The sequence below is a fragment of the Globicephala melas genome, chromosome 12 (genome assembly GCF_963455315.2).
Source record: "Globicephala melas chromosome 12, mGloMel1.2, whole genome shotgun sequence".
In the NCBI taxonomy this organism is placed as follows: Eukaryota; Metazoa; Chordata; class Mammalia; order Artiodactyla; family Delphinidae; genus Globicephala; species Globicephala melas.
In genome coordinates this window covers 30,549,309-30,573,609 of record NC_083325.1, presented here as the reverse complement: position 1 = coordinate 30,573,609, position 24,301 = coordinate 30,549,309, and the positions used below count along the sequence as shown (strand labels likewise).

General features: G+C 42.9%; 1 protein-coding gene across 1 annotated transcript; it reads left to right on the top strand.

Annotated features, from left to right (window-relative positions):
* The first annotated feature begins 561 nt into the window (after nt 1-561).
* PCYOX1 (prenylcysteine oxidase 1) lies at nt 562-23,608 on the top strand. Its single transcript, XM_030877485.2, has 6 exons — nt 562-736; nt 1,833-2,039; nt 3,062-3,236; nt 19,049-19,260; nt 19,617-19,769; nt 20,288-23,608. The coding sequence occupies exons 1-6, from the start codon at nt 565-567 to the stop codon at nt 20,944-20,946; spliced, it is 1,578 nt and encodes a 525-aa protein (XP_030733345.1). The 5' UTR covers nt 562-564; the 3' UTR covers nt 20,947-23,608.
* The last annotated feature ends 693 nt before the right edge of the window (nt 23,609-24,301 follow it).

Genomic DNA, 24,301 nt, shown 5'->3' with positions numbered 1-24,301 from the left:
TTACAAATCTTTTTAATGCTTGCATAATGTTCCAGCATATGAGGTGAGTACACTACTTTCATTCATGTTTGTCACTATTTTTCCACTCACTTCACTTTGGACCACCCCATCCCTGATCTCCCCCATTTTTCCTTCTACCTAGTACCATTTACCCATTCATCCTGTACGCAACAGTCCCGAACATAGTGATCACTCAGTAAAGTGTTTGTTGCACCCCTGGTCTGTTTCTGGCAGCGATTAGCTGTGTGCATTGTTTGAGCGAGAGCGACTGAAGGGACAGAAGGCGGCACGACTGAAGAAATTAAAAGCTGGGGTGAGCCTCCTCTGGAGCCTTTGGTCTCTCCCTGAAGCAGCGTGGGCTTCGGAGGGTCAGGGCGGGCTTAGGGGACCGAGAGAACCGGATTGGCAGCTCTTGGAGGGAAGGGTGGCCCTGGGGTGTCAAGGGCGGCCGTGGGGTGTCAAGGGCCTGTGCAGCAGAGCGGGATAGGTTGGGGGTGGACCTGGGCGGGGCTTGGAGGGGCGAGGCCAGCCAGGGGGCGGGGCGGGCAGAGAGCGCAGACTCAAATGCGGGCGGACAGCTGGGCTTTCCAGTCCGACAACAACGCTTCGAGAGCCATGGAGGGTACCGGTGGGCGGCTCGCTTGCTCGACCGTGGGGCTGTGGCTGGGGTTGTTGCTGCTATGCAGCTGGGGGTTCCCTGGGAGCGCCGAGCCACGGGCCCCGCCGGAGAATATCGGTAGGCGAGAAGGAGGCGGCGCGCGGCGGGGGCGGTGGGAGCGCGCCCCACGCCGGGCGGCCGCTGCCTGATGCTCCAGGCCGGGCACCCGCGACTCCCGCCGGGCCGCGCAGAACGAGCTGCTTGCGCAAGTGGAGCTCTCCCCGGTTCGCACCTTGGGACTGCTTTACGTGCCCCAGGGACCGCTCTTTCCCGGGCGTGGAGACTTGCCCACTTGAGCAATGGGCCGTGGAGGGGGGCGACCCGGGCTGGCGGGCGGGCGCCAGGCCTCCCTGCAGCCCCTGAGTCGGAGGCCTTGGGCTCCGGGGAGGCTGAGGCCCCTCCCGCGGCCTTCCCTTGGTGCACTTGTTGGGAAATCGGTCTTCTGGCTGGTCCGGGAGCGACGGGCCAATTCCGCTCTGCAGATGAGAGGCGCACGCGGGCACAGCACACCAAGCAGCGCAGATAAGCTGACCGCGCTGGCCGCGTCTGCTTCCAGTGATGGGCTGGGGCGCCCTTCCCCCGTCCGCTTTGCTGAAGTCGGCCGGCTGGCACAGTCCCCTGGCTTGCACAAGTTCTCTGCCTAGGACGACTACACAGCCGAAACAGTCACTCTTTTAGTTTGAGTCGTTTTGGTTGTTTTCCCCTGTTTATTATTTATTTATTTTTTTTATTCTCCTTTAAGCCGTGTCCTTTGGAATCATTAACCTGTTTACATTAACGAGACGGAACAAATCAAGGCAAAAATGGCGGCCACTTTATTTGAAATGCGTCCTGGAAAGGCCCCGCCTCCTCTGTTCCTTTGCATTGGGCACAAAGAAGGGTGTGCGGCGGTCCACTTGGTTCTTCCGCAACGAACTGTGAGAATCTTGGGCCATCTGGCAAAAAAAAAAAAGAAAAGTGTAACTACCACTTTTGTCTGGGGGCAGTGTCTGGCCAGATTCATAATTCTATCTTCACTGCAGCTGTCACTTGCCTCCCCCTCCCCAGGCTTCCCTAAATTGTTGATCACAGGCTTAAGCAACGTCTGTTGTTGATTTACGGCCTTTCAAAAACAAAGCAAACCTACAAAGCTGGTAAGAGGGAAAAAAACTTGTTCCTTCTTTTTCCCCCATAGCGATTATTGGAGCTGGCATTGGTGGCACTTCAGCAGCCTATTATCTGCGGCAGAAATTTGGGAACGATGTGAAGATTGACGTGTTTGAAAAAGGAGAGGTGGGGGGCCGTCTGGCCACCGTGACTATGCAAGGGCAAGAATATGAGTCAGGAGGTTCCGTCATCCATCCTTTAAATCTGCACATGAAGCGTTTTGTCAAGGACCTGGGTATGTAATTTGGTCAGACAAGCAGACTTCAATATGCATGGATATTGTTGTCAGATAGGGAACTGAAACTTTCCTGCCTTGTTAATCATCTTTTACAGTGAAGCTGGTAAAACTGCTTTCCTCGCTTTCCTGCTAGCAGTTGGTGCTGCCTTAGGAGCTGCTCTGCTGTAATGGGACACTAGTTATCTGTATCTTCAGTTATCTGGAATTACAGCCATGGGGCACAGGGTGGGGATGGTTGCTGCCGTGGCTTCTCAAACCTCTGGGTTCGTGTTAAAGAATCAAAGAATGGTTGGAGTTAGCAGAAACCCTAGCGTGCTCATTTTACAGCTGGGGAAATGAGGCCCAGAGACTTGAGGTGTCTGGCTTAAGGTCACTCACACAGCTGTAGGTGCAAACATGTGCCTAGAACTTGGGACATCGGACTGCTTGCCTACCAGCAGAGGCACTGGACAGGTATGGGGGAAGCGTGGCCAGCCTCTGCAGGCTATTTCCTCAGGGAATATTGTGTAATTTTGGCCTTCTTCCAGTTATCAGAACTATCCAGTTATGCAAAATAGGATTTGCACAGGAATGGGGCTGACTTCTTTTCCTTAGCTGCTTGCCACATCTCCGGTGGACGCCTCCTGGGCCTCGTTCCTCCGTGAGGGCGAGTGTATGCCAGGAGCCATTTATGCTGCCAAGAGTCATGTCTGACATTTCTGTTTTTAAGTTGAATTCAGCTCATCCTTTGGTTTTTTTCTTTTGACTTTTTAGTCTTTTTAGACTAACTATAGCCAGTCTCATTTTGATGTATCTGCATGATCATCCAACCCATCTTTCAGGGAATCCGCTTTTGGAAAATGTGGTGTCTAGTGTACCACCCACTGTTCTAAAGGTAGAGCTCCTTTAACATGTCTCCTGAGAACTGGGGGAAGCCCGGATTCACTCACTTCAGAACGTCCCTGGTAGCTTCAGATTATCTTCTCTCATTTGAGCAGTACAGAAACCACTGACTTAGCTACCTTTCTTTGTTTTTACAGGTCTCTCTGCTGTTCAGAGCCCTAGTGGCCTAGTGGGGGTGTATAACGGAGAGACTCTGGTATATGAGGAGAGCAGCTGGTTTATAATAAACATGATTAAACTAATTTGGCACTATGGATTTCAGTCCCTCCGAATGCACATGTGGGTAGAGGATATATTAGACAAGTTTATGAGGTAATTTCTTCTCTTCCATTTAACCTAAGACTTATTAGATGATCTGTAGGAATTATAGTTTCTTGGAACAGTTCTCTACCTAACTGCAGCCTGTTTTTAAGATCGTTAGGCAAAATGTTTTGTATACAATACGCAGACCATTTATCCACTTCGAAGCTGAAAGGGTAGTTTATTTTTGCTTCTGAAAACATATTTTGCAAATGCTTATTTAATGTTACCAGACACTTTAAAATGCTCTACAAATATTAACTCCTTGAAGTCTCGTGACAGCTCTCTGAGGTAAGTACTGTTATTAGCTTCTTTTCACAGGTGTGAAAGGTGGAAGCTTAGAGAGGTTTCAAGTGTGCAAGTCCACCCGCCTAGTAACTGGTGGAGCTGGAGTTCTTACCCAGGCAGTCTGGCTCCAGAGTCCTCTCTCTTAGTCTCGGAACTGTTTTAGTGTTGTGTGTAGATGAATGAGCTGATGTGTACAAGAGCTTGTAGAAAGGATCAGAAAACTTAAATGAGCTTTATTTAACTGTGACGTGATGTTTCAGTGAGCCAGCAGCCTGAAATATCAGTTCTGAGACCCAGGAATTTAAATTAGGATATTAAATTCCCACACTGTCTTGTGTAGTGAGAATACAGGTGCCTCTTTTCCTTCTCTATGTTTTTCTGTCTTTTCAAAAATTTCTTTGTGTATGAATATGCATTGCTTTGGGAAGTAGGAAAAATAACATAAGATAACCAGTCTACCTTTGAAAGATACAACCTATTTTTTTTTTTTAAGGTCATTGGCATGTGCTAATTTTTATGCCGGTTTACAGTTTTAGGTCCTGGAGAAACTCAGCTTGTAAATGCTAATAATGTTTCATTACTGTGCCTGTGCCAACGGAATAAAATAATTGTTAAAAAGGTAAAATTAGGGACTTCCCTTGGTGGTGCAGTGGATGAGAATCCTCCTGCCAATGCAGGGGACCCAGGATCGATCCCTGGTCGGGGAAGATCCCACATGCTGCGGAGCAACTAAGCCTGTGTGCCACAACTGCTGAGCCTGTGCTCTAGAGCCTGTGAGCCACTACTACTGAGCCCATGTGCCCTAGAGCCTGTGCACTGCAACTACCAAAACCCACGTTCTCTAGGGCCTGCGTGCCACAACTACTGAGCCTGTGTGCTGCAACTGCTGAAGCCCATGTGCCTAGAGCCCACGCCCCGCAACAAGAGAAGCCATTGCAAGGAGAAGCCTCCGCACTGCAATAAAGAGTAGCCCCCACTCGCCACAACTAGAGAGAGCCTGCATGCAGCAACGAAGATGCAATGCAGCCAAAAAAAAAAAAATTAAATTAAATCTGTCAAAAAAAAAAAAGGTAAAATGACATGTCATATGACCAGGTATTGCCCAGCACAGATGTAAGAGGTGAATAGGATAAATGTACTCTAGTTTCTGTAACTTTTAGTAGTTAGGGATTTCTTTCTTTCTAAACATCATTCTGAGGTCAATTTCTTGAACTCCTTTCCAGCGGGTACGTTAAGTTCAGCTATAGTGCAGGTTGTTTTAAAGTAGTCATTCATTCCTTTGTTCATTGACCAAATATTGAGTACTTATTATGTGCCAGGCAGTATTCTAGGTCCTAAAGATGTAGAACCCAGAACATGTCCCTGCCCTCAAAGAATACATATTCTAGTAGAGAGACAAGCGGTTTACTAGGAAAATATATAGAACTTGTATAGAGACAGCCAGTCACTTTTTTTTTTAAATTTTTTATTTTTTGGCTGTGTTGGGTCTTCGTTGCTGCGTGTGGGCTTTCTCTAGTTGCGGTGAGCGGGGGCTACTCTTCCTTGCAGTGCGTGGTTTTCTCATTGTGGTGGCTTCTCTTGTTGCAGAGCACAGGTTCTAGGCGCACGGGCTTCAGTAGTTGCAGCATGCAGGTTCAGTAGTTGCGGCCTGCGGGCCGTAGAGCGCAGGCTCAGTAGTTGTGGTACATGGGTTTAGTTGTTCCGCAGCATGTGGGATCTTCCCGGACCAGGGATTGAACCCTTGTCCCCTGCATTACAGCCAGTCACTTTTTTTTTTTTTTTTGCGGTGCGCGGGCCTCTCACTGTTGTGGCCTCTCCCGTTGCGGAGCACAGGCTCCGGACGCGCAGGCTCAGCGGCCATGGCTCACGGGCCCAGCCGCTCCGTGGCATGTGGGATCTTCCTGGACCGGGGCACGAACCCATGTCCCCTGCATCGGCAGGCAGACTCTCAACCACTGCGCCACCAGGGAAGCCCTACAGCCAGTCACTTTTTAAAGAAAGGGGGCATGTTGCTGCATCCTCAGCAGGAAAATCAAGTTCATATGGCATCAGATACAGCCTTGCCTGTGTGTATCAGTTTTCTTGACATGTAGAGAATTGCCCTTTGAGAAATTAAGAAATCACTTTTCAAGTGAATTCAGGGTATTACAGAACTGTGAAAAAGACCCAGTGAGGGGATACATAAGTTATACTATTTTTAAAAAGTTTATTTTATTGAAGTATAGTTGATTTACAATGTGTTAATTTCTGCTGTACAGTGAAGTGATTCAGTTATACATATATATACATTCTTTTTCATATTCTTTTCCGTTATGGTTTATCACAGGATATTGAATATAGTTCCCTGTAGATTATACTATTTTTGATTTTAGAAAACAATTCCCAAACTTCATGGAATTACTGCCCCCCTCCAGTGTATCTTTGATACTTGATTATAGAGCACTGACCTTTGTGTTGTTTAAAGGGCCATCCATCATACATTACTGTTTCTTTCAATAAATCAAGAACATGCAGATCTTATTTTGATAATTTTGTCATACCCTATGAGACAGTTGGAGAAAGGGCAGGTATTGAGCCAGCATGTGCCAGTTGCTAAAGTAGTGAAATACTGCTGGACTTGTGAAATAGCTACTAGCTGCATGTTTTCTCTTCCCTGGGAGTCTCCTCCACTGCTCCAGCAGGGAGTCTTGACTCAGTTCCAGTGCTGTAGTCAGTCTACTTTCTGTTTAATGTTGTACCAGTTATTAAATATTTGTAATATCACTCATGTTACAAAAACCAGGATTGGGAGCCACAGAGGTTGCCAAAGAGGACTCTGGAACAGTGAAATCCCCAACATTTCAGTAAAGTAGTAGTTATTAATCCTGGCTGTACATTATATTCACATGGGGATCTTTTTTTTCTTTGGCCATGCTGTGTAGCTTGCAGGATCTTAATTCCCAACTAGGGATGCAACCTGGCCCCCGTCAGTGGAAGTGCGGAGTCCTAACCACTGGACCACCAGGGAATTCCCAACATGGAGATGTTTTAAAAATAAGAATGATGTGGGACTTCCCTAGTGGCACAGTTTTAAAAATAAGAATGATGTGGGACTTCCCTGGTGGCAGAGTGGTTAAGAATCTGCCAATGCAGGGGACACAGGTTCAGTCCCTGGTCCGGGAAGATCCCACATGCTGCGGAGCAACTAAGCCCGTGCGCCACAACCACTGAGCCTGCGCTCTAGAGCCCGCGGGCCACAACTACTGAGCCCGTGCACCGCAAATGCTGAAGCCCGCACGCTCTAGGGCCTGTGTGCCGCAACTGCTGAGCCCGTGTGCTGCAACTACTGAAGCCTGCGCGCCTAGAGCCTGTGCTCCACAACAAGAGAAGCCACCACAATGAGAAGCCCGTGCGCTGCCATAAAGAGTAGCACCCGCTCGCCACAACTAGAGAAAGCCCTCGCATAGCAATGAAGACTGAACACAGCAAAAAATAAATTAAAAAAAAAAAGAATGCTGTGCTCTACTCCTAGACAATTTTTATTTCATTGGTTTGTAGTAGGCATCTGGGCATTGGTGTGTTCACCTCAAGTGAATCTTGCCTATAATCAGGGTTGAGAACCACTAGATTAAAATGCGTAATTGGAGAATATTCTTGAGTTTTTTCTTTCTTTGAATGGTGTAAGAAACCTAAAGTCCTTGCTCAACACATTTTCTCCCTTTTTTGGATATATATGACAGATCCGGTTGGCTCCTTTTTAAAGTGGCTTGTGTGATCATCTGTAGAAATTTTTGGGAGATTTGTTGACCAGCTTTGGGGAGGTACATTGTCATTTTTGTGCTTCTATTTCAGAGTGTGCACAGTGTGAGCAAAAGCCCATGTAACAGTAGTAAACCATGATACTTGAAAGAGGGTTCAAGCTTGTGGTAGGCAAGGCCCCACACCCCTGGGAGTATGCATTTTTCTTTGCTGTTGAAGGTATTTGGGTGGAGATCCTGCTGCCCTTGATATCCACACTTGCCAAGTCAATTTCCAGTTCTGAGCATTTATTTATGCAGTTTTTCTGGTTGGATGCCATTCTTTATTCCAGAATTCATGTCTTATCTCACCCCTTTCCTAATACTTTAGTCACCATTCATGTTTCTTTTCGAACATCTCTTAGGTGTTATATGGTGCACACCACACACACACTTGTGTTGTTCTGTAGTATGCATAGTAGCCAGAATGTCATAGATGTTCAGTCACATATTTGTTGAATTGAATCCTGTGGTCCACAAAATGGCTTCCCGTTGAGATATCTTGGCTTATAGGCTGGGTTCAAGCTCATTCTTGTCTCTAGCACTTAGTGCATTTCTGGGGATATGTTAGATCCTTAACACTTCTTTTTTTTTTTTTTTTTTTTTGCGGTACGCGGGCCTCTCACTGTTGTGGCCTCTCCCGTTGCGGAGCACAGGCTCCGGACGCGCAGGCTCAGCGGCCATGGCTCACGGGCCCAGCCGCTCCACGGCATGTGGGATCTTCCCGGACCAGGGCACGAACCCGTGTCCCCTGCATCGGCAGGCGTACTCTCAACCACTGCGCCACCAGGGAAGCCCCCTTAACACTTCTTGATCTGAGACTGATAGGACTCATAGTGAAAGGCTTTATAAACACCCTTTTTATTCCTCAAAGGAAAAAAGTTACACCTAACAAGTCATTTTTTATTCTTTTCATTTTCTCATTTCCCAAATCCAGTCTATCTTGAATCCTATCAGTCTTTAAAATATATTCAGAATTTCACCACTTCTCACCACCATCACTGCTACCGCTTTGATCCAAACCACCATTATCTCTTGTCTGGCGGCATGTGGGATCTTAGTTCCCCAACCAGGGATCAAACCTGCATCCCCAGCATTGTAAGCACAGAGTGATAACCGCTGGATCACCAGGGAAGTCCTGTCTGGATTGTTGGAATAGCCTCATGTGGTGGGCTAAATAATGCCTGCCTCCCTCTGCAAGATGTCTACATTCTAATCCCTGGAACCTGTGAATGTGTTACCTTACGTGGTAAAAGGGACTTTGTAGATAAGATTAAGAATCTTGAAAAGGGGAGATAATTCTTAATTATTTAGGTGGGCCCAATGTAATCACAAGAGTTTTTATAAGAGGGAGGCAGGAGAATCAGAATGAGTATTAGATGGGATGATGGAAGAAAGAAGTTGGAGTGATGCTTGGAGGGGCCATGAGCCAAGGTGGCTTATGGAAACTGAAAAAGGCAAGAAAATGGTTTCTTCCCTCAGAGGTTCTAGAAGGAACCAGCCTTGCTGACACCTTGACTTTAGCCCAGTGAGATTGACTTTGGATTTCTAACCTGCAGAACCATAAGATAATAAGTTTGTATTGTTTTAAGCCACTGAGTTTGTGATAATTTGTTACTGCAGAAATAGGAAACTAATTCACCTCCTAACTCATCTCCCAGCTTTTGCCCTTGTGCCATCACAATCCGTTTTCAGCATAGCAGCCAAAGTAGTTTTCTAAAAATCTAAGAGTCATCACATTACTCCTCTGCTGAGAAACTTTCAGTGGCTATTTCATGCAGAGTTACAGCCAAAATCTGTGCCATGGCTTGGAAGACCTGATAGGATGTAGATAATCCCATTCATCATTTTTAAATTTCCTGTTTGTTATGGGCAGAGTTGTGTGTCCTCCCCACCCCCAAACTTATATGGTAAAGTCGTAACCTCCTGTACTTCAGAATGTGGCTGTATTTGCAGATAGGGTTGTAATGAAGTAATTAAGTTAAAATGAAACCGTTAGGCTGGGCCCTATCCAATTTGACTGTTGTCCTTATAAGAAGAGTAGATTAGAACACACAGAAGAGGCACCAGGGATGTGCACAGACAGAGGAAAGACCATGTGAGGACACAGCAAGAAGGTGGCCATCTGCAAGCCAAGGAGACAGGCCTCAGAAGAAACCAAACCTGCCAACACCGTGATCTTGGACTTGGAGCCTCCAAACCTGTTGGAAATAAATTTCTGTTGTTTAAGCCAGCCAGCCTGTGATACTTTGTAATGGCAGCCATAGTGAACTAGTATACAGTTGGTATTCTGCGCACTCGTTCACCCATTGTTGAAAGTGGGATATTGGAGTGTCCGGCTGTTATTGTTGAACTGTCTGTCTCTCCCTTCAGCTCTGTCAGTGTTGCTTCATGTGTTTTGGAGCTCTGTTGTTAAGTGCATATATGTCTATAATTGTTATGTCTTCCTGATGGAGTAACCCTTTTATCATTATAAAATGTCCTCCTTTGTGTCTAGTAACAAATTTTGTCTTAAGTCTATTTTCTCCGATATTAGTGTAGCCACTCCTGCTCTCTTTTCATTACTGTTTGCATGGTATATCTTTTCCCATCTTTTTACTTACAACCTGTTTGTGTCTTTGAATCTAAAGTGTACTTCTTGTAGACAAGATAAGTTGGATTATTATTATTATTTTTTAAATCCAGTCTGCCAATCTCTGTGTTGTGATTGGAGAGTATAGTCCATTTATGTTTAATTACTGTTGATATTTGCTTTTTATATGTCTTTTTTCTTTTTGGCTGCACCACATGGCATGTGGGATCTTAGTTCCCCACCAGGGATTGAACCTGTGCCCCCTGCATTGGAAGGCGGAGTCTTAACCACTGGACTGCTGGGGGAGTCCCTCTATTTGTCTTATATCATTTTTGTTCCTCTGTTTCTCCATTACTCCTGTCTTTTTTTTTTAACCCATTTATCTTTTGATGGCTATTTGGGTTGCTTCCACCCCTTGGCTATTGTGAATAATGCTGCAGTAAACGTGGGTGTTCAATTATCTCTTTGATCCTGCTTTCAGTTTTTTTGGATATATACCTAGAAGTGAGATTGCTGTATCTTTTGGTAATTCTACTTTTAATTTTTTGAGGAAACACCATACTGTTTTCCATAGCAGCTGCACCATTTCACGTTCCCTTCAACAATGCACAAGGGTTCTAATCTCTCTACACCCTTGCCAGCACTTGTTATTTTCTGTTTTTTAGATAGTGGCCATCCTAATGGGTGTGAGATGATAATCTCTTTGTGGTTTTGATTTGCATTTCTCTAATGATTAGTGATGTTGAGCATCTTTTTTTTTTTTTTTTGTAAATTTATTTATTTATTTTTGGCTGTGTTGGGTCTTCGTTGCTGCATGCGGGCTTTTCTGTAGTTGCGGCGAGCGGGGGCTACTCTTTGTTGCGGTGTGCGGGCTTCTCATTGCAGTTGCGGAGCATGGGCTCTAGGCACGTGGGCTTCAGTAGTTGTGGCAGGCGGGCTCAGTAGTTGTGGCTTGTGGGCTCTAGAGCGCAGGCTCAGTAGTTGTGGTGTATGGGCGCAGTTCCTCCGCGGCATGTGGAATCCTCCCGGACCAGGGCTCAAACCCGTGTCCTCTGCATTGGCAGGCGGATTCCTAACCACTCTGCCACCAGGGAAGTCCCTCTTGAGCATCTTTTCCTATGCTTGTTGGCCATTTGTATGTCTTCTTTGGAGAAATATCTATTTAAATTGTTTGCCCATTTTTTAATTGGATTTTTGTTGTTGTTGCTGAGTTGTAAGAGTTCTTTATATATTCTAGATGTTAAACCCTTATCAGATACATGGTTTGCAAATATTTTCTCCCATTTTGTAGGTTGCCTGTTCACTCTGTTGATTGTTTCTTTCACTGCACAGATGTTTTTAAGTTTGATGTAGTCCCATTTATCTTTTTGCTTTCGTTGCCTGTGCTTTTGTTGCCATATCCAGGTAGTCATCGCCAAATCCGATGTCATGAAGCTTTCTCCCTATGTTTTCTTCCAGGAGTTCTATAGTTTCAGGTCTTATGTTTTTGTCTTTAATCCATTTGGAATTAATTTTTGCATATCATCTAAGGTAAGGGTCCAGTTTCATTTTTTTGCACGTGGATATCCAGTTTCCCAGCCCCATTTGTTGGAGATACTATTCTTTACCCCATTGTGTAGCCTGGGCACCTTTGATGAACATTTGATGATATACATGAGGATTTATTTCTGGATTCTCTGTTTTGTTCCACTGATCTGTATGTCTGTTTTTATGCTGGCACTAAACTGTTTTGATTACAGTAGCTTTGTATTATGCTTTGAAATTAGGAAGTGTGAGACCTCCAGCTTTGTTTTTCTTTCTTCATATTGTTTTGGCTATTTGGGATCTTTTGAAATTCCATGTGAATTTTAGGAATTTTTTCCAGTTCTGCAAAAAAAAAAAAATGTCACTGGGATTTTGATGGGGATTGCACTGAATGTGTAGATCACTTTAGGTAATATGGACATTTTAACAATTTCAAGTCTTCCAATCCATGAACACAGGATGTCTTTAATGTCTTTCAGCAGTGTTTTGTAGTTTTCAGTGTACAAGTCTTTTTGTCTCCTTGGTTAAGCTTACTCCTAAATATTTTATTCTTTTTGATGCTATTGTAATGGATTGTTTTCTTCATTTCCTTTTCGTATTGTTCATTGTTAACATAGTGCCTTTAAAAAATATTGAGATATAATTGACATATGACATTGTGTAAGTTTAAGGTGTACAACATGTTGATTTGATACATTTATAATATGTATTACATTATGATTACCACCATAGCTAAACACCTCTGTCATATCACATAATTATTATTTCTTTTATGCGGCAAGAACATTTAAGACCTAGTCTCTTAGAAACTTGGAAGTATATAAAATAGTATTGTTGGCTATCATCATTATTCTGTGCATTAGATCTCTAGAATTTATTCATCCTCTAGGTGGTGCCTTCTTTTGTTTTAGAGAGTGTACCATTTTAATTCTCTTGCTGTTTCTTTCAGAATACATATTTTTGTTATTGTGTTAGTAGTTTCCCTGGGGATTACAGTTACTATCTTAAAATAATGTTAATTGCTTAAAACAATGTTAATTGAATTAATACCAACTTAATTTCAATAATACACAAAAACTTTACTCCAATATAGCTTTGTTACCTCACCATACTTTGTGCTATTGTCATACAAATTATGTCTTTATGTTCTATAAGCTTATTAGTTTTATAATTATTGCTTTATGCAGTTTTTCAAAAGTCAGATAAGGGGAAAGAATTTCAAGCATATACAGTGGTCCCTTGGTATGCATGGGGGATTGGGTGCAGGACCACCCCACAGATACCAAAACCTGCAGATGCTCAGATCTCTTACAGTTGGCCCTCTGTATCTGTGAGTTCTGCATTTGTGGAAATGGAATGCCAGCTGTATATTTTTTAGAAAAAATTTGTGTATAAGTGGACCCATACAGTTCAAATCTGTGTTGTTTAAGGGTAAACTGTATATCTTTATACTGTCTTTTTTTTTTTTTTGCGGTACGCTGGCCTCCCACTGTTGTGGCCTCTCCCGCTGTGGAGCACAGGCTCCGGACGTGCAGGCTCAGCGGCCATGGCTCACGGGCCCAGCCACTCCGCAGCATGTGAGATCTTCCCGGACCGGGGCACGAACCCGTGTCCCCTGCATCGGCAGGCGGACTCTCAACCACTGTGCCACCAGGGAAGCCCCTATACTGTCTTTTATATTTACCTATTCAATTACCTTTACCCATTCTTCATGTGGATTTGAGTTTCTGTCTGGTGCTATCTCAGCCGGAAGGGCAACTTTTAGTATTTCTTGTAGGGAAGGTTTGCTAGTGTTAAATTATCTGTTTTTGTTTACCTGGGATTATATTAATTTCTCTTTATTTTTGAAGGATAGATTTGCTGGATATAGAACTCTTGGTTGATAGTCTTTTTTCCCCCCGGCATTTTCAATATGTCATCCCATTATCTTCTGGACATCATGGCTTCTGAAGAGAAGTCAGCTCCTAATCTTACCGAGGATCATTTTTGCTGGTTGAGTTGCTTTTCTCTTGCTGCTTTCAAGATTTTCTCTTTATTTATCCACAGTTTAACCATTATGTGTTTAGGTGTAGATTTTTTTGAGTTTATCCTTTTTGGATTTGTTGAGCTTCCTGGATGTATAGATTATTGTCCTCCATCAAATTTGGGAAATTTTTGATCATTATTTCTTCATAAATTTTTTGTTGGTTTCTTTTTTCTCCTCTCCTTCTAGGATTCCATTATGTGTATCTTGGTATGCTTTTTGTTGTCTCACAGGCTCCGAGGCTCTGATCATCATTTTCTTAACTCTTGATTCTTTCTGTCCCTGATTGTATAATCTCAACTGACCTTATCTTTAAATTCACTGATTCTTCTGCTGTTTCAAATCTGTTGTTGAGCCCCTCTAGGGAATTCTTTTTTTTTTTTTTTGCGGTACACGGGCCTCTCACCGCTGCGGCCCCTCCCGCTGCGGAGCACAGGCTCCAGCTCCGGACGCGCAGGCCCAGTGGCCATGGCCCACGGGCCTAGCCGCTCCGCGGCACGTGGGATTCTCCTGGACCGGGGCACGAACCCGCATCCCCCGCATCGGCAGGCGGACTCCCAACCACTACGCCACCAGGGAAGCCCTCCTCTAGGGAATTTTAATTTCAGACTATACTTTCCAACTCCAGAATTTTAAATTTTTTTCTATAATTGCTTTATTAACAGTCTATTTGTTCTAATCATTGTTTTCATACTTGCTCTAGTTCTTTAGATATGGATTCCTTTAGTTCTTTGAACATATTTATAATATCTGATTTAAAGTCTTTGTCTATGGGACTTTCCTGGTGGTCCAGTGGTTAAGACTCTGTGCTTCCAATGCAGGGGGCGTGGGTTCGATCCGTGGTTGGTGAACTAAGATCCCATGTGCCGTGTAGCAAGGCCTACTAGTCTTTGTCTGGTAGGTCCAATGTCTGGGTTTTCTCTGGGAAAGTTTCTGTTGACTCCTTCCTCCCCCCCCCACCCCATGTATGGGCCATACTTTCATGTTTCTCTGAGTATCTCGTGATTTTTGTTGAAAACTGGACATTTAAAATAATATTAAATGGCAGCTCTGGAAATCAGAACTTCCCTCACCCCAGGTTTGTTGTTGTTTGTTTGTTTAGTGACTTTCTGGGACTGATTCTGTGAAGTCTGTGTTCTTTGCCATGTATGGCTACTCGAGTGTGTGTGTTGGGATGTGTTTGCAATGCTCTGGAGGGTGGTTTACAACTCTACTTTAGCCTTTACTTCTGGCTTGCTCAAAGCCTCAAGGTCAGCCAGAGGTGACAAGATTAGGGCCTTCTCAGGTCTTTCCTGGACACGTGACAGCCTTGTACATGGACATGAGCTTCTAGGTCCCCAGGAATGAATTGGGGTTTTTCATTCCCCAATATCAAAAAAAAAAAATCTTTTGTTAAGCCTCTTATCAGCCCCAATTGGTATCACAGCCTCAGGCAGCTGATGTTAAATTGCCACTGATGTTTTTGACAGATGCACTCAGGATGGGCTGTTTGTACAGGGCGAGCTCTGAATCAGGTCAAAAAAGACAAGCCCTAATCTAAAAAATACAACAAACTAGTGAAAATAACAAAAAGAAACAGACTCACAGATATAGAGAACAAACTAATGGTTACCAGTGGCGGGGGGGAATACAGGGGTGGGGGCTGGGAGGTACAAACTATTGGGTGTAAGATAGGCTACAGGATGTATTGTGCAACTTGGGAAATATAGCCAATATTGTGTAATAACTGTAAAGGGAGTATATCCTTTAAAAATTGTATTTAAAAAAACAAAAGGACAGTCCCTGAGGAAGGAGCTTTTGAGTGAGTTGCCAGATAGGGCAAAAGTGGCACTTCTCTGGGAATGGGAATTTTGGGATGCTCTCTGGGAATGGGAATTTTGGGATGCTCTCTGGGAATGGGAATTTTGGGATGCTCCAAGCCTGTTTTATCCCCTGCTGTGGCTGCCAGCTTGCTGGTTTCACAGGGATTGTAGTTGCAAGGCTGCTGATTTTGAAGGCTACCTTGTTGCTAGCAAGAGGGGAATGGGAATAGGGGAAGTTAAAATACCACAAGGCTCACTTGTTCTTACAGACATTCAGCCATTTTTCTTGAATAAATTCTCCTGGGATTTTGTTTATTTCCAGAGTTTTGAAAAAGTTGATGTTGACAATATTTGTCAGTGTTCTTATTGCTTTTATTTAGGGGCAGATTTTTTAAGGTCCTTACTCAATTATTGTAGAAGTGCTTCATCCCATCTTCCCTACTTTTTTCTGTCTGGGCCTCTACCTGTTCTCCTGGATCTCTCTGCTTCAGCTGCAGTACCAGGCATGCTGCTGTCATAACGCCTTTGCACTGCTCATACCTCTGTCTGAAATATTTCCCCCCACTCCTGTCCCTGCAAGGATTGTATCCTCACCTCCTTCGGGTGTTTGCTGACGGATCACCTTCTCAGTGAGGCCTTTCCTTGACTACTTATTTTTTTGTATCATCTTATTTAGAGTTGCAAGCCTGTCAGCTCCAAACATTTCCAATCTATGTTTTTTTTTAGTTTTAATTTTATTTATTTATTTTTGGCTGCATTGGGTGTTCGTTTCTGCACGCGGGCTGTCTCTAGTTGAGGTGAGTGGGGGCGGCTACTCTTCGTTGTGGTGCGTGGGCTTCTCATCGTGGTGGCGTCTCTTGTTGAGGCGCACGGGCTCTAGGCACGTGGGCTTCAGTAATTGTGGCGCATGGGCTTAGTCGCTCCGTGGCATGTGGGATCTTGCCAGACCAGGGCTCGAACCTGTGTCCCATGCATTGGCAGGTGGATTCTTAACCACTGTGCCACCAGGGAAGCCCTCCAATCTTATTTTTGATTTACTTTTCTCCTTGATAATTATCATCCTCTAAACTGTCATATAATTTGCTTCCATTTCTTTCTTTATTTTATTGCCTGTTTCCCCATCTAGAACAAAAGCTCCATTAGAGCAGGGACTTTTTTCTGTGTTGTACTGACTTCTGCATCCTTAGCACCTAGAACAGTGTCTGACTCAAAGTTGATGCTCCATAAATATTTGTTGAATGATTAAATGAATGAATGAGTGAATAAATGGGTAGGGGGTATACAAATGTAGTTTAAAAAGAAAAGAAGTTTGTGTAAGCAATCTGATTAGCAGAAACTACTTGTTACGTCTCACTTTATAGTAAATAGGCATTCTTTTTTTCTTAAATTTATTTATTTCATTTATTATTTATTTTTGGCCGTGTTGGGTCTTCGTTGTTGTGTGCGGGCTTTTCTCTAGTTGCGGCGAGTGGGGGCTACTCTTCGTTGCGGTGCGCAGGCTTCTCATTGCGGTGGCTTCTCTTGTTGCGGAGCACAGGCTCTAGGTGCTCCGCGGCATGTGGGATCTTCCCGGACCAGGGCTGGAACCCGTGTCGCCTGCATTGGCAGGCGGATTCTCAACCACTGCACCACCAGGGAAGCCCCTAAATAGGCATTCTAATGCAGGGGTCTCTAACCCCTGGGCCTCGGACCTGTTAGGAACCGGGCCAAACAGCAGGAGGTGAGCAGGGACGGGGTTGGGGGGGTGGGGGTGGGCTGGGCAAGCGAGCGAAGCTTCATCCGCCGCTCCCCATCGCTCGCATTACCGCCTGAACCATCACCCCCGCCCCGTCCGTGGAAAAATTGTCTTCCATGGCACTGGTCCCTGGTGCCGAAAAAGTTGGGGACGGCTGTAATGCAGCTAGTATTGTAAAGCAGTTACGGTGCTCAGTGTTTATACGGTATATATTGTCTCATGTCACCCTCTATGAGGCCTTTACTTAGGAGGCTTGTTTGAGTGGGGTTGGGGCTCCGGTGGGAGGAGGCAGGGAATCATTTTTTTATAACATCATACTTAAGTTATTTAATTGGCTACTATTTTGTCATGCTGACCATTACAAAAGATTGCTCTTCATTTTATGAGGTATTCAGTGTATTATTTTTCTGAAGAACTCAGTGTTCTCATCTTTTTCCAACTTCCTAGGGACTACAAGCCAAACAGTATGGGCCGGAAGGAATTATTTTAATTTCTCAGTTTTGGCACAGAGAATTTTTCCACAAAAATATATTCAACATTTTGTATACTACACCGTTAGACAGTAGGTAATGTTGAAATGGATATGACATTATCTCTGCTCTTTAAAAAAATTACAGATTATTTTGAGAGAAGAAATTTGATGTAAAAACTCTTCTATGATCACTGGTAGAGATCTTTCCTTGGCACTTATTTCTTCCTTTGCTTCATACACTTATCTGTGCATATTCCTGAGTACCTGTTCCTAACTGTAAGTTCCTTGAGAGAAAGAAACCATGTCTTCCTCATTTTTGTATCACTTGCACCCTGAAAAAATATGTATTGAATTATTGCATGAACTAATTTATGTGAACATTTTTTCAAGTCTCTAAAGTGCAGAGAATGTCAGGTGATAGTTCCTAAAAATTAAATAATTCGAAGTAGTATCTAAGTGCTGAGCATGAGTGCTAAGTTTTATGGGACTTTTGGAGGTGATGACATCACTGTGGACTGGGAAGTTGGGTAAGACTTTGCAGAGGGTTTGGGATTCAGGCTCTGAAGGAAAGTGTAGCTAGTTGTTGTATGATTAGGGATGGGAAGTGTATTCCAGATGGAGGGAAGAGGCAGTGCAGTGTTTGGGAGCAATACCCAGAGCATATTTGAGAGCAGTGAATGAATGGGTCAGCTGTATTCAAGTGGAAGATTGTGTGTGTGTGTGTGTGTGTGTGTGTGTGTGTGTGTGTGTGTGGTTGAAGGCAGAGGGGGATAGTGGTTCTTGAGCCTTCTACTTGCCATGTGACTTTTAGACAAGTTCTTTAACTTCTACTTTGCTTCTTTATCTGCAATTGAGCAAAGGAGTTAGTTAGACTTGATGAGTTTGGCTCTAAAAATCCATGATTTTTTTTTTTTAATGTCAGAACTTTAGTAAGTAACAGTAATACGCAAGATGTTTTTTGAGTAAGTGGATGGATGACAAAATAAGGGTATTTTAGGACATCTGGGAGATTCATAAATGTTTTAAAGAAGAGAAACTAGAGGCAGGTAGATCAGTTATTCATTTTAGTAGTTTGAATATAAATCCTCACTTAAGATCAGGGAGATGAGAATGAAGTAACAGAAGAGATGTTAGAAAGATTGATAAGGTTTCCTTCTTAGGTGGGAGAAGCAGAGAGGAGAAGTGAAATGTTTAAATTTGAAACTAAATGAACCGAGAATGACATGTAGGATGTTGGGAGTAACTTGTTATTTTTGGTTGTGGGAGGAGAGAGGATCAAGTCTAGTGGAAAGGTAAAGTTTAACTTCAGACATGTCTAAGTGTGCTCAAGATAAGATGAATAAGACATACCTACTTCTTGAAAGGTGCTCCCAGTGACCATATTAATGCAGAAGAGTGTATATAAAGGACAGTGGACTTCCCCCAGAGGAGGCGGAGGGAGAGGGAGGCCAAGAACCTCTGGGATACCTGGGGCAGATGGTGACTGAGGTGCATCTCACAGGATAGGTAGGGACTCATCAGAAGGACACATGAAAGTCACTTTGAGTCTTAGAATGCTATTTTCCTTTTTTATGTGTACCCTTCCCCCTGTCTTGTTTGGTGTTTAATGGCCATTTCTTTTCTGTTCAAAAGGATCTACCGCTACCAATCTCATGACTATGCCTTCAGTAGCGTAGAAAAGTTACTACATTCCCTAGGAGGGGACGACTACCTTGGATTATTTAACCGATCACTTCTTGAAACCTTGCAGAAAGCAGGCTTTTCTGAGAAGTTCCTCGATGAAATTATTACTCCTGTCATGAGGGTCAATTATGGCCAAACCATGAACATCAATGGCTTTGTAGGTAAGTCAGGGCTTGGAATAGTTATGGACATTAGTTTACAGAGTGGTTTACCTGATGCTATGGTGGCTCCTTACTTTAGGCCATGTTTTGGAGAAGACTGCCTTTCCTTGTGAAACCTCAGACACAATAAAAATGTTGGCAAAATTGTGTATATGTAAATGTGCATTTCTATGGGAACAGAGTCTTTAGCTTTTATTAGTTGAATGCTTCTCATCTGGGGGAGATTTTGCTCCCAGAGCCACTTGGCAATGTCTAAAGACATTTGGAGCAGGGCTTAGCTAATTGGGAAGGGAGAGTGGGTAGAGGGCCTCTTACAGAGTCAGAATTAAAACACATTTTCTTCCTACCGCTGACAGGGGCAGTGTCAATGTCCTGTACTGATCCTGGCCTTTGGGCAGTAAAAGGTGGCAATAAACTTGTTTGCTCACGGCTCCTTCAGGCTTCCAAAAGCAATCTTATATCTGGCTCAGTAATGTCCATAGAGGAGAAAACAAGGACCAAGCAGACAGGTAAACTTGAACTTCTATTTTACTGTTCCTAATTTTCCCTGCAGAAAATAACTGCTTGGGGAGAAAAACCTGTTTCTCCATCTCTCACTCACTTCCAAATGATGGAACGGAATTTTAGTTACCCGACCAGGGATCGAACCTGCACCCCCTGCACTGGACGGCCAGGGAAGTCCCAAATGATGGAATTTTAAATTGGAGGTGTTGTATGTCATGCAGAAATATTCACAGATGTGCTCAAGTACAGCAGCATGACTCTTTGGATTTAAAAAATAATTTCATCCTCAAAAGTAAAAATTTCATATTTTGTACTTATTGACAAGATTTTATTTCCATTCCAAGTAGAAAATTGGCCTCATTGTAATACAAATCCAAGGGATAATTATCTTAAGGGATAAAACTTGTTTAATGCCTTAGAATTATAGAGAAACTATTAAGAAGGTATAGAATTATTTTTAGAAGGTATAAAATACAGTATGTTAGAAACATTAAAAAAATGTATGCTTCCCTATTTCCTCTAGGAAATCCCACAAAGGTGTATGAAGCGGTCTACCAAACTGGATCTGAGACCCATTCAGCCTTCTATGACATCGTCCTGGTGGCCACTCCATTGAATCGAAAAATGTCCAATATAACTTTTCTCAACTTTGATCCTCCAATTGAGGAATTCCATCAATACTACGAACCTTTAGTGACAACTTTAATTAAGGGGCAGTTGAATTCAACTGTCTTTACCTCTAGAGCTTTAGATGAGTTTGATCTCGGTACAGTCTTAACCACTGATAATCCAGATTTGTTCATTAACAGCATTGGGTTTGTGTCTTCTGTAGAAGAAAGTAATAATCCTCAACCAAAAGCGGACAGGTCACACGTTTGGAAGATCTTTTCAGCAGGACCTCTTACTAAAGAACAAATTTTAAAGCTCTTTGTGTCCTATGATTATGCTGTGAAGCGGTCATGGCTTGCATACCCTCATTATACGCCTCCAGAGAAATGCCCTTCCATCATACTCCACGATCGACTTTATTACCTCAACGGCATGGAGGTTGCAGCAAGTGCCATGGAAGTGAGTGCCGTTGCAGGCTACAATGCTGCTCTCCTCGCCTATCACCGGTGGAACGGGCACACACACATGATTGACCAAGAGGACTTATATGAGAAACTTAAAACTGAACTATGAAATACCACTATTTCTTTTTTTTCCGTCCTGGTTCCAAATGGAATTATCACTGCAAAAAAGAACACAGTCTGAGCAGAGACGATTTTGAAACAGATATTTTGCTGTTATCATTGTTTAACAAAAGTAATCCCAGTGAATCATGAGATATACAAGGTTCTAATTAAGCATGAAGGCATAACTATTGCATCTCCAAAATTTATTCTTTATATCCATCAGCAGTGTTTCCCAAACTTCTCTGATCGTAAGAATCATGTGGAGTTTGTTAAACGTACGGATTCTCTAGCTCCTCTGGAGATTCTCATTTAAGAGGTCTGGGGTGGGGCCCTGGATTTTGAACCAAACCTTAAAGCATTTTAAGCGGAGCACTTGAGGAAGACTTATCTTTTAGTTCGGGACTAGTTCATTTGTGCTTCGCAGCTGGATGTGACCTTCAGTCAGATACAACTACTATGGGAGCTGGTATCTTATGCCTGGCTTTAGTAATTTATATTTTTCAAAGTACCTATGCCCATGCTTGAAGCCTTGACTTTCAGAATGTTCTTTTCATTGCTTCTGTCTCTATTTCATTAGGGGTGAAAATCAGAAGTCTTAGTTTAGTATAAATTTAAGATGTCATACAAAAATCTTAAGTAAAATGAAAAGTGCAGGCTACTGATTTAAGAAATTGGCCTTCTATTATCAAACCCTCACCTGAGGAGCTTTTAAAAATAGTGATGGAGCTCCACAACAGAGATTCTGATTTAGTTGATCGAGGACAGGACCTCAGCTTTTTGTAGCTTTTGAAAGTTCTTAACGTGCATCCTGGGTTGAGATTCACTAATGGTGGTGGTTTATGATGTTTCCCAAGGGTTTTTAGTGCCTTACGAGTCCCAAGAAACCCAATCCGTTATCAAAGCGGGTCCATGTTGCAAAGAATGATTTCTCTCATTGAGAACTCTAGTAATCTTGATAGTAAGATGCAGTGACAGTCTCACAGCAGAGGCAACTTAGATTACTCCAGAGCAGTTGGCACTAGAGGAGGATATTCAGCAAGACACCTTGCTTGATCAGATCCCGTGTATGTTCAAACTGTTAAATGCTTCTAAAGGTACTGTAGCATTTTGGTTGAGAAATTGGTTGCTGAAATCTTTTGAGGCCCTGGTTCTGAGCCTCAGCTGTACATTGGAATCACCTGTAGGAGTGCTTCCTGAATGATTCTAATATGTAGCCAAACTTGAGAACCAGTTCTCCATCTGTACAAAGATCATGAGGGACTGTCCTTATAGTCACTGGGAGGACAGGACAAGTAAAAGCTTGTTAATTCTAAAAGTAACTGCAACCAAGTTAACATGTATTTTTTTTTTTTTTTAAAAAAAAGCCCTCCAGATTATAGCAAAAAAGAGAACACTGATTCTTAAAACAATTTCTTCTCTATTACAATTGTGAATAATATGCTGATAAAACTGCCAAGATATATTTGATGTAGAGGCAGGAATTAAATTTATAGTTTGTCAAAGGGTCAGCTTTTTACTATTTTTATTCTTAATAAGTATGTTGAGACATTGTTTTTCCTTTTGTGGTTTTAATGAAGAGAGTATGTAGAGAGTGTAATACTATTATGTATATGCTAAAAGTGGGTGAATACTAGTGAGGTAATTTAATTTCTATCACTTATAGACTTGTTTTGCAATAGGACATATTTGTACTTAGAACACCAATTTAAAAGGTTGCTGTTATATCAAACCCAACTCTTTTCCAACAAGGCATCCGAAGTTGTTTCCTCAAAGAGCAAAACAGGTTATCCATATGTCAAGCATATTAGTATTAATGCAATTACAGCATTAAAAAAACTTTTTTTTTAAACTGGAAGAAAAACCTATCAGGGCCTATTATTCCAGGAGGCCGCTCAAATCATCTTTTTACAGAAGAGACTGGTAAAAATTATGCAGGGGCTGAATGAAGGCCAAGTTCTGCTCCAGTGGTTCTCCAACTTGAGTGTGCATCGGAATCACCTGGAAGCCTTGTTAAAACATTGCTGGGCCTCACCCCAGAATTTGTTTCAGTAGGTGTGGAGTGGTATACAAAAGACTGCATTTCTGTTATGTTCCTAGGTGATGCTACTGGTCTAGGAACCACTCAGAAAACCAGTTCAACAATTCAGCTCTACGTGGCTGCAAAAAAACACAAGCTTGTTGACATTAGTGAAGAATTAAAAAGAGAATGGAAAAATAGAAATGTATTGGCCTTCGTTAGTTTGATCCCTCTCGCTATTCTTTTGCTGTAAACATTTCCTATAAATAGGAAATACCACTTTACATACACATAAGCCACCCGTTTTATTATACTTTACAAGTACCTCACGTACTCAGTGTACACCCCACTCTCCAGTTTTAAAGCAATTCATGATTCGTAGGCTTTTTACCAGATCACAAAAATAAGCATTTGCTTGATAGGTTTCTTAAAGTTAGGTTTATGATACAACCATCTGTAAAATATCTCTCATTTGAGTTTGTGAACCATAAAATTTATGAACTAGGTGAATATATCATGGGCAGTGTTATCACTATCTTCTCCACAAAGAACCACAGTGCACTGGAATGTTTTTCTCTGGAATTGTATTTCTACTCTTGTATTCAAAAAAAATTTCCCACGTTATGTTCAAAATAAAACCATGATATCATGACTTCCTGTGTTTTACTTCTGTTGTACTATATGGTTGACCCTTCAACAATGTGGGGGGTAGGGACGCCGACCCCCAAGCAGCCAAAAATCTGCGTGTAACTTAGTCAGCCCTCTGCACATGTGGTTCCTCCATCCAGTTCAGAATCCGTGGATTCAAACCACCATGGATGGTGTAGCACTGTAGTATTAGCAAATTATTTACTAATAATCCAAAATTATTTTGGAAAAAATCTGTATAGAAGTGGGCCTGCACAATTCAAACCTGTGTTGTTTGAGCAAAACCGTACTTGGTATGTAAACGTATATGAAAAAGTCAGAGTCTGTCAAAGTTATGGCAAGAACTTTGAAAATTCCAGTTAATGTTTCAGAAGAAACCCACTCAGGCTTGCAGCTTCTTTATCTCTGTTCAGTGGTAAAAGATACAGAAAATGGGCATCCTTGCCAATGTTTCATATTTAATAAGATTCTTGTATTTTAATGCATTAAAAACCTCAGGGACTTCTAGTGGGTGAGCATCCGCCTGCTAATGCAGGGGACAGGGGTTTGATCCCTGGTCCAGGAAGATCACACATGCTGTAGAGCTAAGCCCGTGCGCCACAACTGCTGAAGCCCGAGCGTCTAGAGCCTGTGCTCTGCAACGAGAGAAGCCACCATAAGCCCGTGCACCGCAACAAAGAATAGCCCCCGCTCACTG

Excerpts from the sequence above, each read along its gene's own strand:
- PCYOX1 (XM_030877485.2), top strand. The coding sequence starts at position 565 with ATGCGGGCGGACAGCTGGGCTTTCCAGTCCGACAACAACGCTTCGAGA. Across the intron at positions 737-1,832 it reads GGCCCCGCCGGAGAATATCG|CGATTATTGGAGCTGGCATT; the intron begins GTAGGCGAGAAG and ends TTTCCCCCATAG. Across the intron at positions 2,040-3,061 it reads GCGTTTTGTCAAGGACCTGG|GTCTCTCTGCTGTTCAGAGC; the intron begins GTATGTAATTTG and ends TTGTTTTTACAG.